Genomic DNA, 14,364 nt, shown 5'->3' on the forward strand with positions numbered 1-14,364 from the left:
CTATACTTGCAAACCTCTTATGGCCGATTTGAATTAAACTAATTCTAGGGTTTATTTGAAACGGTGATTTGGAATTGAATGCGAGTCTCAGACTTCTTGTAAGACAGTGTTCGACTTATTGTTGTGCTGAGGTGTCGCTATCCGAATTCCTCATGAGGAGGTTGGGGGTGATACTTTTAAAAGATTCCGATACTTAAGTTAGCAAAAGTTTTAGGCAGATTTTTAGTAGATTAGAATATAAATATACTTGAGGAGTGTCAGTATAATTATAGTAGAGTAGATAACAATATTTTAGAGTAATTTCACCTTTATTGACGGATAACTGTTCCTTTTATTTTAGGAATTTGTTAGAGTATATCTTTTAGTGAAAATAGAAATAGTAGAAGAGATTTAGAAGAGACAGTTACTTGTTTAAGTAAAACTATATATTTCTTACCACGTCCGACTTCTTTGGATGAACCCTTTATCCTTATTAGATCTGAGTTTATTTCTAGGCCAGGTACGAACAGTTCTAATATTTTAGGTTGTTTTCTGACCAAACAACACATTTAGGTTGTTTTATGGTGAAAAAGAAAGAGAGAATATTTTAGGCTGTAGGTACGTTGATACATAAGCCAGGCCCAAATATTAATCGGGCTTTTATGAGTGACGGTTCAGACGATTATTTCAGTCTGACAAAAAACTAAACGATTACTTCGGCCCAAAACTAGGATTTGGCCCATCTTATGCGGCACGAAACGATGCGTTTGGGAAAGACTTTGGAAGAAACAAGTGCCAGATGTGGACACACTTCTTCTGCTTTAGTCTTGTTGCTTGTTCCTTCCTTTTCCTGCACCGTGTTAGGGTTTGGATCAGAATCTCTCGTTTCTTGCCTTGATTTCAAAGTTAGAAGTAGATTCCATAAAAGATGACTCAAGATCTTGAGATGAAGGATCGTTCAACGCCTTCCAACTCTGTCTCCTCAGCTGTTCCATCTACTTTGCAGCGTAAGATTTTTACTCTCACTACTCCTGTTGCGATTTCGCATATTTGGAATTATGATTCCTACTTTATCCTTGTGATTTTGGATTTTTGGAACTCGATTCGAACTCGCAGATTTGAAGGAGATAGCATCTCTTATTGAGACCGGTTCGTACTCGAAGGAAGTTCGCAGAATTGCTCGTGCTGTTCGCCTTACAATCGCATTGAGGCGCAAATTGACAGCTTCCGTTATATCGTCTTTTCTCGATTATGTCCTCACTACCGGTTCTGAGGCTCACGCCAAATTATCTGCCTATATTCCCAAGGTAAGATTTGCTTACCTACATATCTTAGATTTAGGGATACTTCACTATTTAAAGGGATTTAGATGTAGATTTTTCCTCCTGCTAGGTGTTCATCTGAATTTTTCTTTTAAGTGGATGAGCATGGATAATCGTATTTTCGCCAAATTATGAGTTGCATGGATAATTTTGGCTCCTGGAAATTTGTACTACTAGTGGATGAAATAGCATGAAAATCTATTCCCCGCTTCTTAAACTATGTGTCATTACGAAATTGAATGAGTGAGTAATCTGCAAGATAAATAGCTTGAGTTCAATACTTTACTTTCTGGTCATTAGGTCATACTACTTTGGTCCTCATTATACTAAAATGCTTCTGTTGACTTAGGAACATTGTTCTATTATTGAGTGTGATTGACGAAGTGAAACATTCTTTTAATTAAAATGTCTAAGATGGGTGTTCACCCTGACTAATTACGCAAGTGTGGAAATTTCCCATGGTTGCTTTTGTACATTGATAATGAATGAAGAGGCTGGGAACAGGATGTCGGTCAATAAGGACTATTTTTTTCACCCGTCTCTGTGTGTGTGTGTGTTGTTTGGTTATTTTCTTCCTAAGCTCTTATTTGTTGCAGTGGTTTAATTATAGTCTTGACACTGATTGTATAGGATGAGGATCATGAGATGGAAGTGGATGCTGCTACGTCTGCAATTCAAACGCCAGCTAAACATTTGTTGCCGGAGATAGAAATATATTGTTACCTGCTTGTACTACTTTTTCTGATTGATCAGAAAAGGTACAATGAGGTTGGTGCCCATATTGCCTTTTTTTTTTGGTTTGCTCCCTCCCATCCCTACTAATTGGCATCTGATTAAATGCTAATGTTGCCTTGATTTTTTGCCCCCTTAGGCCAAAGCTTGTTCGTCTGCAAGCATTGTTTTGTTGAAGAATCTGAACAGAAGAACTGTTGATGTTATTGCATCAAGACTGTACTTCTATTATTCTTACAGTTATGAGCTTACAGGAGATCTTGCTGAAATTCGGGGGTGAGTTAGATGCTTATCTATGTAGTGTATTTATTGAGGAGGTTTACGGCTTAATTTATTTTACACGAATTTTGGAATACTTGTTTTCAGAAACCTTCTGGCTTTGCACCGTATTGCTACTCTGCGCCATGATGAGCTGGGTCAGGTTTGTTTCAAGCTTACCTGATTCTTAATGCATAAGCCACAAGGGCACACAATCTTGTACTAACGCAGTGATGCACTGCAGGAAACACTTCTAAATCTGTTACTTCGTAACTACCTTCACTACAATCTGTACGATCAGGCCGAGAAGCTGAGGTCCAAGGCTCCACGATTTGAAGCACATTCAAACCAGCAGGTATTGTAATTTTTTATTGTGTGTTGAATAGTGATTTGGTTTGGGGGGAGATATGGCTTTTGTGGCCATTGTGTTGAACCTTAATGATTCTTAGATTTAGTGTTTTAGCTGTCCCAATTTGTTGTTGGTGTTGTTGTCAGTCTGTATTCTAGTTCATTTTCCTTCACTTATCCATGTTTGTGGTATTTCCCTTTCAGTTCTGCCGTTATCTCTTCTACCTAGGAAAGATTCGTACAATTCAGTTGGAGTATACTGATGCAAAAGAGTCTCTCCTCCAAGCTGCCCGAAAAGCTCCAGTTGCAGCACGTGGTTTTCGAATTCAATGTAACAAGTGGGCTGTGATAGTGCGTTTACTGTTGGGAGAAATACCCGAGCGAACTGTGTTTATGCAGAGAGGGATGGAGAAAGCTTTGAGGCCTTACTTTGAACTTACAAATGTAAGTTCACTTTATCCTGCAAAGTTGGCTGTATTGTTATCTCTCAACTAGTTATGATATCATGTTATGTGAACTTGACCAGACTGATTAGATATATCAGACTGTGACCTCAGAACAGATCTGCAATATTGGGGAAATTGAGATATCCTTAACTCCTTTTCTTTGTTCAATATAAACTCCTAATCTCCTCTCTTCTCTTCCTTCCTTCCATGCATAATTAACTGGAAGTTGAAATTCATGTGCTGGCTCACCTTTTAGTCTGTCTTCACCTATTTTTGGTTCTGGTTTTATTTTTCGTCTCCAACAGACCTGTTTCTATTACTCAATTTCACCATTTGGTGTCTTTTTCTTTTTCCTTGTCATTGTTTCTTTTCTTTGCATTAGTCATTTCGTGCTTTAATTCAATTTACCTGTTATTGCAACATCAATCATTCCATACATTTCTGGTAAAACCATATTTAAAAAAATTGCGTGGAAGAAGCTTCATAAAAAAATTATTTACTGAAGGTTGGATAGATGTTAATTGTTTCTATACTTTGAGGTAATCAGTACCACTCTGGCCATTGATCATCTCTAATCTTTAAATATTTGTTTTCAGAAAGTCCTGTTATTGGGTATTTTAATTTTGTACTGAAGGCAATAGCCCACTGATAAATCTCACTTGCAAAACAGATATCTGAATTACTAATCATCACTTCATCATTACCAAACAGAATTCCATGCATTTGTTAGTATTCTTTGTGTGTGTGTGTGTGTATGTAGTTCCAGTTCCACAATGCTTTATTGGAAGGATATTTCATGAATAGCTGAACACATAATCAGTGTTGTCATTTGATTGCGGGGTTCCCCTTGTCATACCAATCTAGTTATAGCTATATTCTTTCGTGGTTCTTAGTAATACTATTTGCTGCGGTACATCTTTGTGGTTGTGTTGGCTAATGCTGTGGAATTTCAGGCTGTCCGGATTGGTGACTTGGAGCTGTTTAGGAATATTGCAGACAAGTTCGCTACCACCTTTAGTACCGACAGAACCCATAATTTGATAGTTCGTCTTCGGCATAATGTCATCAGGACTGGTTTACGCAACATCAGCATCTCCTATTCCCGCATCTCACTAGCTGATGTTGCTAAGAAATTGAGGTTGAACTCAGCAAATCCCGTTGCTGATGCTGAGAGCATTGTCTCAAAGGCTATCCGCGATGGGGCGATTGATGCTACGTTGGATCATGCAAATGGGTGGATGGTTTCTAAAGAAACTGGGGATATCTACTCGACAAATGAGCCTCAACTGGCTTTTAATTCTCGGATTGCCTTCTGTCTTAATATGCACAATGAAGCTGTTCGAGCCCTTCGATTTCCTCCAAACACGCACAAGGAAAAGGAAAGTGCTGAAAAGAGGAGAGAGAGACAACAGCAAGAACAAGAATTAGCTAAGCATATTGCGGAGGAAGATGATGATGAATTCTGATATCCATTGTCCCGTTAAACTTATCCAGCTGCAGTCAGGATCTCTTTATTTTCAATCTTCTCTCATATTTTTCGTACTAAGAACTTCCATTGCCATTTTATTTTGAAAAGAATGATTTATTCAATTGCTAAGTGGAAGATATCTGGAAATCTTTTAACAAATTGAAATCGTTACTATGCTTTTCATCCTTGATGACGACTGTGGTTTTTAGTAGTATTGTTTGGAGATGTATGCCTTTAGTTATGAAAGAGAAAAATCAACTATTTAGTATTATCATAGTGATTTTATCCAAAATGTTAATCATTTGAAGGTTTTTTACGGTTTGTTGAACTATATAATGTGATAATCTCTCTCGACGGTTTAGTTCAGTTTCTCATCCACAAAGCTCAAGAGACCCGTTTTCTGTCGTCCTGGTTGCGGACACTGGTTTTATCGAGACTCTGGAAGCTTGATAAGTCTGAAGCGAAATATACTTTGCTCGAGTACACATTTTTTTATTACAAGATAATACTGGATCTAGTTTCTCAACTTGCGAAGAAATTGTTTTTATTTTGTTTTTAAATTTTAAAAATGTAATTAATGTTTGTCTTTTAAATAATTTTTTATGCACAAATGTTAATAGAACTGTTTATTAAAATTTGTTCTCTCAAAATAAATGATAAGTCGTTGTTTTTAGATTAGTTGAGCATCAAAAATAAAATTATATTGTTTTACAGATTTTAGTATGATAGTTGATTGTCTATTGCAGTGTTTTTTTAATATTTGTGTGTTAAAAATGATCTCAATTCTCAAGGATTAATGTAAAATATTTATAAGATTTAAGAACTAAATAAAGACTATTAAAATTTTAATAATTAAATTAAAAATCTGAATACAAATTTAAACTAAAATGAGGCTAAAATTTTTATATATGGATAATTTTAATGTGAAATACAAAAATATTTGATGATTTTGGTGTTCTACAGGGTTGTGGTAGTAGCACAAAACGTTACTAACGTTTTGTAATAAAAAATTTTTTTTAATCATCAAAGAACAAAACGTCACTGACGTTTTGTAATAAAAAAATATTATTTTAATTATTAAAACACAAAACGTCGCTGACGTTTTGTTAGAAAAATATTATTTTAATTGAAGAAACACAAAACGTCATTGACGTTTTGTAAATGGCCATAGTTGTGTTCAACACACAATTTGGTTCATGATAAAGGATTTCACCTCTAGTAATACAATATTAAAAAGAAAAAGTTCCTAAAATGACTAGTATATTAAATAACATCGTTCCAGTGGATAACTACTTTCTTCTTTTCCTTTTTTTCATGGCAACCAAAATAATGACTTTCTCGAAAAGAGCAATTGCTTGCTTTTTTATAACCACAGACTCGTTAGGAAATAGGAACTTTCAGGTCGGTTTGCTTGACGGATCTGGCTTATCGCTGAATAGCATCGTTAGATTAGATCAGGTAGATGTCACTTTCATAACTTTATAATATTCATTTGAATTAAATGAGACAAACGGGCGTCCAACAATCAATTATGAATTACGCGACTCCGTACTCCCAAAATTCTAGGTGGCCTACTGGATATTATATTATATAAAAAATATTTGGAGTTATAGTTTGAAAATCATTAGTTATAATTTGTTTTTTTTTTTTGTATTTATTAGTGTCTGTTAGAATAAATATATAATATTAGGACTAAATTTTTTATATATAAATAATTTTAATGTAAAATATGAGAATATTTAATATTTTAGTACTTTATAGTTTATACTGTTATAATAATAGTATAAATTGTCATTAATATTTTGTAAAAAATATTATTTTAATTTTATAAAGGTCTATAATAATATATAATACATAGTTTAAATTATTTTTAAAATATTCACTTTTAATAATTTAATATAAAAAATTTAATATTAAATATAATAAATATATAATTATAAATATTTTTAATTTTGATGTTCATTCAATTATATAGTGATATATTAATAAAAATAACTACTTTTTATATTGACCTCCTGAATGATCATCCAAAAAAATAAATATGATTATACGACTATATAAAATATTTTACACCATCAGCATATCAAAATTAAATTCTAAATATTATACATATAAAATTATAAAGGTTAAGTTACATAAAATAATTAAATTATTATTTCTCTAGTATTAATGGGGAGTTTCTTGCTATAGCTAACTAAAAATGACACCCCCAATAGGAAGCATTTTTCAATGTGACCGTGGGTGAATTGGCTCCAATGCATAGACTGTTGCGTCTCTCTTGTGTCCAGAAATAGCTACAGGCCAATTAATAAAAAATAAGGCGATGGAGCAAAATTGGGAAAGATAGACAGAGAGAAGACACGACCAAATGGGGTTGTGGGTTTCTGATAAGTTCACGCCTCCTGTGGGGCGAGGCATGTGGGCTTGAAGGGTAAGTGTAAGAGAACAGAACGTGGGAATTATTGAATGCATGACGCTCAGAACTCTTCAGATTTGGACAGATCAATCTAGTACAAACAATTAACAAATAATAATTTTAATCATTTATTTGATTGCTCTCTTGTTGCAGCGCTCACATGGGCCTTCGTTGCCTTACCGAGTCTACTTTTGTTCCCTTATAAGAAAGATTACCTCTGTGCTTGGAAAGGACTAACGAATGTAAAGAGAAATTGAGTAACCGCATTCACATTTCTTTTTTCTTGCTCTAGCTCAACTACATCTCACTGTGTCTTGAGCATTCAGTAGAGCAAGACAATGGCTAAATCCATGCTTGTTTTTGCTACCTTCCTCTCATTTTGTTTTACTACTAATACTTGCGCCTTCTCACCTTCTGCATGGACCAGCGGCCATGCAACTTTTTATGGAGGCAGCGATGCCTCAGGCACAATGGGTAAGCCACACTGCTTAAGGATGAAAAATTAAGAGTAAATGATTACAAATGTTAGTATAAAACACATTAAATATATTGTGTGTTTTATGTGAGTGCAGGAGGTGCTTGTGGATATGGGAACCTGTATTCAGCAGGGTATGGTACTAGAACTGCAGCATTAAGTACTGCTCTGTTCAATGATGGAGCTTCGTGTGGTGAGTGCTACAAAATTATATGTGATTTTCGAGCAGATCCTAGATGGTGTGTCAAAGGAACATCCGTCACCATAACAGCTACCAATTTCTGCCCTCCTAACTTTGCACTTCCCAACAACAATGGAGGCTGGTGTAACCCACCGCTCAAGCATTTTGACATGGCTCAACCTGCATGGGAAAAAATTGGCATTTATAGAGGAGGGATAGTTCCCGTTCTGTTCCAAAGGTCTGAACATGTTCTGTCTTTGACTCTTTTCTATATCTTCTTAGGTTATCTTTGTTATGCCACTTTTTATTTTTAATATGGAGGAAGGTACGGGGTGTAATAGCATTATGGAGAATAAGGGTGTTTTTCCTGCATGTGGTGTCAGGAGGCTGAAATCGGACCGAAGAATTTAGAGCAAGAAACTCGGACGGTCCGATTAGAGGAGATCTACAATAAACTCGGACGGTCCGATTAGAGGAGATCTACAAAAAAATAATTTTTTAATAAAACTCAGACGGTCCGTTTTGATTTTTGAAAAAAAAAAAAAAAACTAAAAACGGAGAGTCTGTTTTCTTTTAAAGGAAAAATAAAAAAAACAAAAATGGTTAACGGAGGTCCGTTTTCAGTTTTTTTAAAAAAAAAATAAAAAGTGTAAACGAAAAGTCCGATTTCATTTTAAATAAAAAAAAAAAAATAAAAACTAATCGGAAGTCCGATTTGTGATCAACGAATTTTTTAACAAAGAACTTGGACGGTCCGATTTCTCCTTGTCTCACACCTGTGTCTAACACCTGTATACACCATAACCAAGCACAACTCACACACTCCTCCAATATAAAAAAAAATTAGCCTTGTTAAGCATCTTAAGATAAAGCAACCATTGACATTAAAATCAAAAAATGAGTTAAACTAAATATGTGTATATAAATACATGATGGTTGATTTGGTGACTGATTTTTAATATACACATGGCATTTTTAAAGATCAAGATATAACTTAAAAAACAGGATAGAAAATAAATTTTTATTTTTATTTTTTTTATGGGAAAATCAGATATGTCAATACCAAATCACATGAGCGCTTTCATTATTGTTTTGCAGGGTTCCATGCAAGAAGAAGCATGGAGGGGTAAGATTCACTGTGAATGGAAGAGACTACTTTGAGCTTGTGTTGATAAGCAATGTGGCAGGAGCTGGATCCATCAAAGCTGCGTCGATTAAAGGATCAAAAACTGGATGGATGACTATGTCAAGAAATTGGGGAGCTAATTGGCAATCCAACGCGTATTTGAATGGCCAATCTTTGTCCTTCAGGGTCACAACCACTGACGGCGAAACCAGACTCTTCCAAGATGTGGTTCCACCAAACTGGTCATTTGGACAGAGTTTCTCTAGCAGTGTCCAGTTCTGAAACGCTTTGTTTCATGATTTTGGAATTTCTCATGAATGGCAGAGGCGTGGTTTTAATTTTATAGGAGCAGCCCGCCAAACCCATGAACTGTTCTTGAAGGTCTTAATGAAGAGGCTTATATATGAAGTCATACGATTTACGCGCTTTGTTATCAATAAGAAAGAGTGATATGTCAGCTTAGGAGCAAAGAACAAATATGCATTTTACATAGTTTATATCATACTCTAGATTGTTGTCCTATTGATATGCATAATGTTATTAGATTCTTAGTGTTTGTATCTGTATTGTGGGGGAATTAGGTGAAATTCTATGCTTGTGTTAATTTGAGTTTGAGTTAACTTCTTGTGTTTTGCCTGTTAAATACGCTATACATTATGCTCTTTTAGCTGAGGTTCATAATGGTTCAAGAGAAAGATTTTAGTCTGATTAAAGCACACGAGTTAATAAAGAAAATGGAGAATTAGCGCATTAGCTTTTTATGTCACACTTATATTGCTGCACATGTTTAAGTGCTGAGAGGAAAGACATGAAATCAAAAGCACAAAACGGAAATAATACTATTGTCATGTTCACTCTTTCATTCACGAACAATATTGCTAAGTGTTTACTTTGTATGATAAATTTATAAGTATCGATACGTTTAATATATAAACAAATAATAACAAGCTTTGTGAAATTTATTTTTCACATTAGCATCTAAGTTTTTTTTAAAAAAATATATATTATATCACTACTTTTACTAAAATATCCTTTTAATTAAATAAAAATAAAAAATATTTTTTATTTAATTTTATAAAAGTCTTAAACATCCTTACTTTATTCGATTAGACAAAAATACCCTTTTAAATCAATCAAATTTTAAAATTCAACTAATCCTAATTTTATATTTTTAAATAATTTAAACAACAAAAGAAAAATATATCTGAGAAAAAAAAATATTCTTTCAACTGAGTTTCAGACATCTTCTCAAGTTTTATCGTGTTCTTCTCTCCTCTTCATATCTCTCTCTCTTTCTCTCTCTCCTCTTGGAGCTCAGTCTCTCTCATCTCTCTCACCGTAGTGTCGCACTGAAACTCTCTCCCTCTCTCGTCTCCGGTCTCACAATCAAGGTCGCCGTCGCTCTTCATGTCATCGGTCGTCACCGTCCCGCCCCAAGTCGCGCTCGCGCACCATCCCTACGCTTCATCACCATCATCAGCCTCTCCCTTCCGGTAACTCCCTCTCTGTGATTTCTGTAATTTTAATTATTAAAGCATTGTTGTGATTTTTGTAATTAATGTAACTTGGTTTGATTTCTATGATTTTATATTAGTTGTTGTTAATTTCTGTACAATCACCTCCATGCTTAGCCCAGAGGGAAGCTCGTGAAAGATACGAGACTGCCCCTGCTTCAGCTCAAAAGGGACCCTCATCTTGTTCTTGTTGTTGAGAATAGCCACCACAGGCTTCCAAGAAGAAATTGTGGCAGCATTTAAGTTGGAAGAAGCAAAATGGTGATTGTGGAACCCAGAAACAGAAACACTCAATATTGACATTGTTGTCATGCTTCTCTACTGTTTGACTTTTTATCCTTTCTTCAACCTTCACATCTCTTAGCTCCTTCAATCTTATCAATATCTTGTTTCCTTGTTGAAAATAATATTTTTCTCCATGGTGGACGGGAAGAACGAAGAGATGTCCACTTCCGAGCTATCTGGTGGGGCAAGGATTCATTATATTTTTCAATCCATCTTTGTGAATAGTTTAGAGGTATAATCTGGTATTTACATATGGCATAAAGCTCTGATAGAAAATGAGATATAAGTATAAAGTAACACAAAGATGAAGATATGGATATTTCTAAGTTTTATGGCACCACATGATAAATGAGTATGAAATTAACTTAAAAACAGAATTCTGAAGTTAGATAGTTATTATAAAAATGTTTGTATTTATGTAGATACTATTTTCAATCTATCTATCTTCCCTTGCTTCATCATTTCTTCCTTTGATAATGCAGGAAGCTGTGGCAATGCAACAGATGCAATTTCAACAAGCTCTGCTTATGTAACAAACCATGACTGCACAACAGGCTGCCAATAAAGTCGCCACCATGAAGTCTGCAACAGAGTTAGCGACAGCCCAAGCTGCTGAAAAAAATAAGAAACTGAAAGCTGATGGACCTGAAATTGAAGAGAAAAAAACAAAATAGAAATTCAAGTCTGTTTACTTTGTCAAATTTTCCTAGTGTAATTGTTCTACCAGTGCTTTTTAACTATTCATTTTCAATGTTTTTATTGTTGCAACTAATTCATTTTAGGGTGTCCTACATAAGTATCATGAACCTATTAGAGTAATGCTTGAAACAGATTTGTAAGCTTGGTAAAGGTGCCTGAGGTTTCTGTCATTTTAATGTTTTAGGGAAAAAAAATCATAATCTTGTCCCCATTTTAAAGTTTCCATTCCGTGGTATATGTTTTTATCATATTTAAGAGTTTTGGGTTTAGTGTGAGTGCAATGCATCCTTTGCTTTTTTATCTTTATATATTGACGGAGGAAAAATGTCGGTAAAGATTTTCACAAAAATATTACGTTACAAGTATAGTTCTAAACTGACAATTAAACCTTGATCAATGTTTAAATTGTTTGTCACTTAAGCAAACCCAATAAAATTAACCAAAGTATTTAAACCTCGGGTCGTCTCTCAAGGAATTGCAGGGAAGTATGTTTATTATTGGTTATGAGATTGTATCTTTTTGGGTTTTGAGTTTAATAAGCAAGGAATGTAAATAACAAGAAAATAACTAACAACTAAAAAAAGTCCTAGTAAGGGTTGAGAATCGGAATTCCTATCCTCATTATCATTGTCAATTGTGATGGTAATTGCAAATTGCTCTCACTTAGTTAACCTCTAACAATTGAAGGAAAGTTGACGTCGTGATTTTTGCCTGTATAGAAATTCATAGAAACAGTTGTGTTGTAGATATAGTCTCTAAACTGACAAAAATCCCTTCGTACAAACGTGTTGGGTGTCACAAGTAACAAACCCCTTTAAAAATTGTTAACCGAGTATTCAAACCTCGGGTCGTCTTCTCAAGGAACTGCGAGGAAGTATGTTCTTATTATTGGCTATAAAGGTTATAATCGGGGTTTAGAAGGTGAGAAGCAAGTAATCTGAATGACGAGTGAATTAAATGGCAATTAAGAATAAATAATAACTGTAAAGCGACTTTTAGCAAGGTAGAGAAATTAGAGGTCCAACTTAGTTATCTCTCTCAACAATAATGAAAGTTGAATCTAAACTCCACTTGGTCAACCTTTACCAGGGTAAGGGAAAGTCAAGGGACTAATTAAGTTGACCTTTGAATCCTAATTATTTCCTCAGAAAAGGTTGGGATTATTTAAGTTCAGCGCAATTAGCAAGATCACGATTATCAATTGTATTGAGTTTAATAACTTTTGAGTTACTAAATTCTTAACCAGAACCAAAAGGGGAAAAAGTAAAGTTGCTGGAATAATAGTAAAAATATCCTTAGATGGGAAGCAATGGTAATTTAAGTCAAAGAGAACAATCATAAACTGAAAATACCTCAATTATCATTAATTCAAATAGAAATCTGTAACATGGAATAATTCATAAATAACAATAATCAATTCAAATGTTGGAATAAATAAAGAGAAGTAATATTAAAATAAAATTAAACCTGGATCCAGAGTTACTCTTAAAATAAGAAGAAATCCTAAATCCTAAAAGCGAGAGGGAGGAGATCTCCCTCTCAACTAAATCTAATTCATTGAAAGGTGAAAATATGCGAGCTCCCTAAATGGATGCATTCCCTCACTTCATAACCTCTGGTCTATGCCTTCTGGACTTGGGGTTTGGGCCAAAAAGGGCCTCAGAACTCGTTATGAGCATTTTCTGCAATTTGTGGTGCATGGCCTCTGTCACGCGTCCGCGTGGGTCACGCGGTCGCGTCAATTGGAGCTTTTCCTTACCACGCGGTCGCGTCAGTCATGCGACCGCGTCATGTACGTTCTGCTTAAGGCGCGCGGTCGCGTCAGTCATGCGGCCGCGTCGCTGCTGATTCGTGCTTGGCACGCGATCGCGTCATCCATGCGATCGCGTGGATACCAGTTTCTTTAAAGCTCCGTTTTGCTTTCTCCTTCCATTTTAGTATGTTTCCTTTTTCATCCTTTAAGCCATTCTGCCTTAGAAAATCTGAAACTACTCAACACACTAATCACGGCATCGAATGGAAATAAAGGTAATTAAAATAATTAATTTTTAAAGCTTAGAAAACATGTTTTTCATTATATGACATAATAGGGAAGGGAAAGTAAAACCATGCAATTAATGTGAATAAGTAGGTGAAGAGTTGAATAAATCACTTTAATTAAGCACAAAAGAACTCATGAAATATGGGTTTATCAACCTCCCCACACTTAAACACTAGCATGTCCTCATGCTAAATCCAAGGTAAATAATTAAGGTTAAAGTGATGGAATGTTATGAAATGCAACCTATGCTAAATGCATCTACCTAATGAGTCATGCAATTCTAATTCATCCACTCATATATAAAGCTTACATGTTGCTAAGTTAATTCACATTCTCAAGGAGTTGTGTATATATATATAGCCAACCCTTAAATAATAAAGTACTTTAGCAAATGAGATGGGAAAGAAAACATTGTCCAAACTTGCAAAACAATTAGTAAATTTTAAGCACGGATATATGTTGATGAGTTATTGAACCCTCACTGGATTTTGTGTTTACTCTCTAGTCACTCAGTGTTTATTGGGTTTATTCACTCTATTTTTCTTTTTATTCTTAATTTCTACAGCTTTGTTTTTCATCTAACCAATCAACAATTATAGAATATAGTCATACCAAAAAGTCATGAGGTCTTAATTAAGGTTGTAATGGGGCCAAGGTAAATGTAAGGATTTATGTATATGGTCAAGTGAGCTAATAAGCGAATCCTTAATTAGACTAAGATCTCACCTAACATACATATTTAGTAAAATAAAATCTCTTTACCTATTTTCCCATATTTCCCACTTACTGTTACATGCTCATGTTTTACTTTTTATTTTTATTCCATGTGCATTGTTTTCATTGAAAAATATTTAAATTTTTTTTAATGCACATGATAATCGAATCATTTAGATTTTCTCATGAGCATACTTCCCAAATTTTATTTTATTCCTTTTTACTTTTCTACTTTTTTGTTTCTATTATCCATGTTTCCAAAAGGTTTCCCGCATTTAACTCTATTTATAATTTTCTATCTTAAGCTAAGCAAGGATTCACTTGGGATTTTATTTTCTTTTTCTGCTTAAGGCTAGTAAT

General features: G+C 34.5%; 2 protein-coding genes across 2 annotated transcripts; both read left to right on the forward strand.

Moving 5' to 3' along the window:
- Window positions 1-742: 742 nt before the first annotated feature.
- LOC107609843 (putative 26S proteasome non-ATPase regulatory subunit 3) lies at window positions 743-4,824 on the forward strand. Its single transcript, XM_016311889.3, has 8 exons — window positions 743-986; window positions 1,096-1,286; window positions 1,932-2,069; window positions 2,173-2,309; window positions 2,400-2,454; window positions 2,536-2,646; window positions 2,844-3,083; window positions 4,039-4,824. The coding sequence occupies exons 1-8, from the start codon at window positions 908-910 to the stop codon at window positions 4,549-4,551; spliced, it is 1,464 nt and encodes a 487-aa protein (XP_016167375.1). The 5' UTR covers window positions 743-907; the 3' UTR covers window positions 4,552-4,824.
- A 2,356-nt stretch (window positions 4,825-7,180) lies between these two features.
- On the forward strand, window positions 7,181-9,427 carry LOC107609844 (expansin-A11-like). Its single transcript, XM_016311890.3, has 3 exons — window positions 7,181-7,443; window positions 7,542-7,863; window positions 8,724-9,427. Exons 1-3 carry the CDS (start codon window positions 7,308-7,310, stop codon window positions 9,031-9,033), a joined length of 768 nt encoding a protein of 255 aa, XP_016167376.1. The 5' UTR covers window positions 7,181-7,307; the 3' UTR covers window positions 9,034-9,427.
- Window positions 9,428-14,364: the final 4,937 nt, after the last annotated feature.

This window comes from Arachis ipaensis, chromosome B7 (assembly GCF_059453495.1).
Source record: "Arachis ipaensis isolate K30076 ecotype BB chromosome B7, ASM5945349v1, whole genome shotgun sequence".
Taxonomy (NCBI): domain Eukaryota; kingdom Viridiplantae; phylum Streptophyta; class Magnoliopsida; order Fabales; family Fabaceae; genus Arachis; species Arachis ipaensis.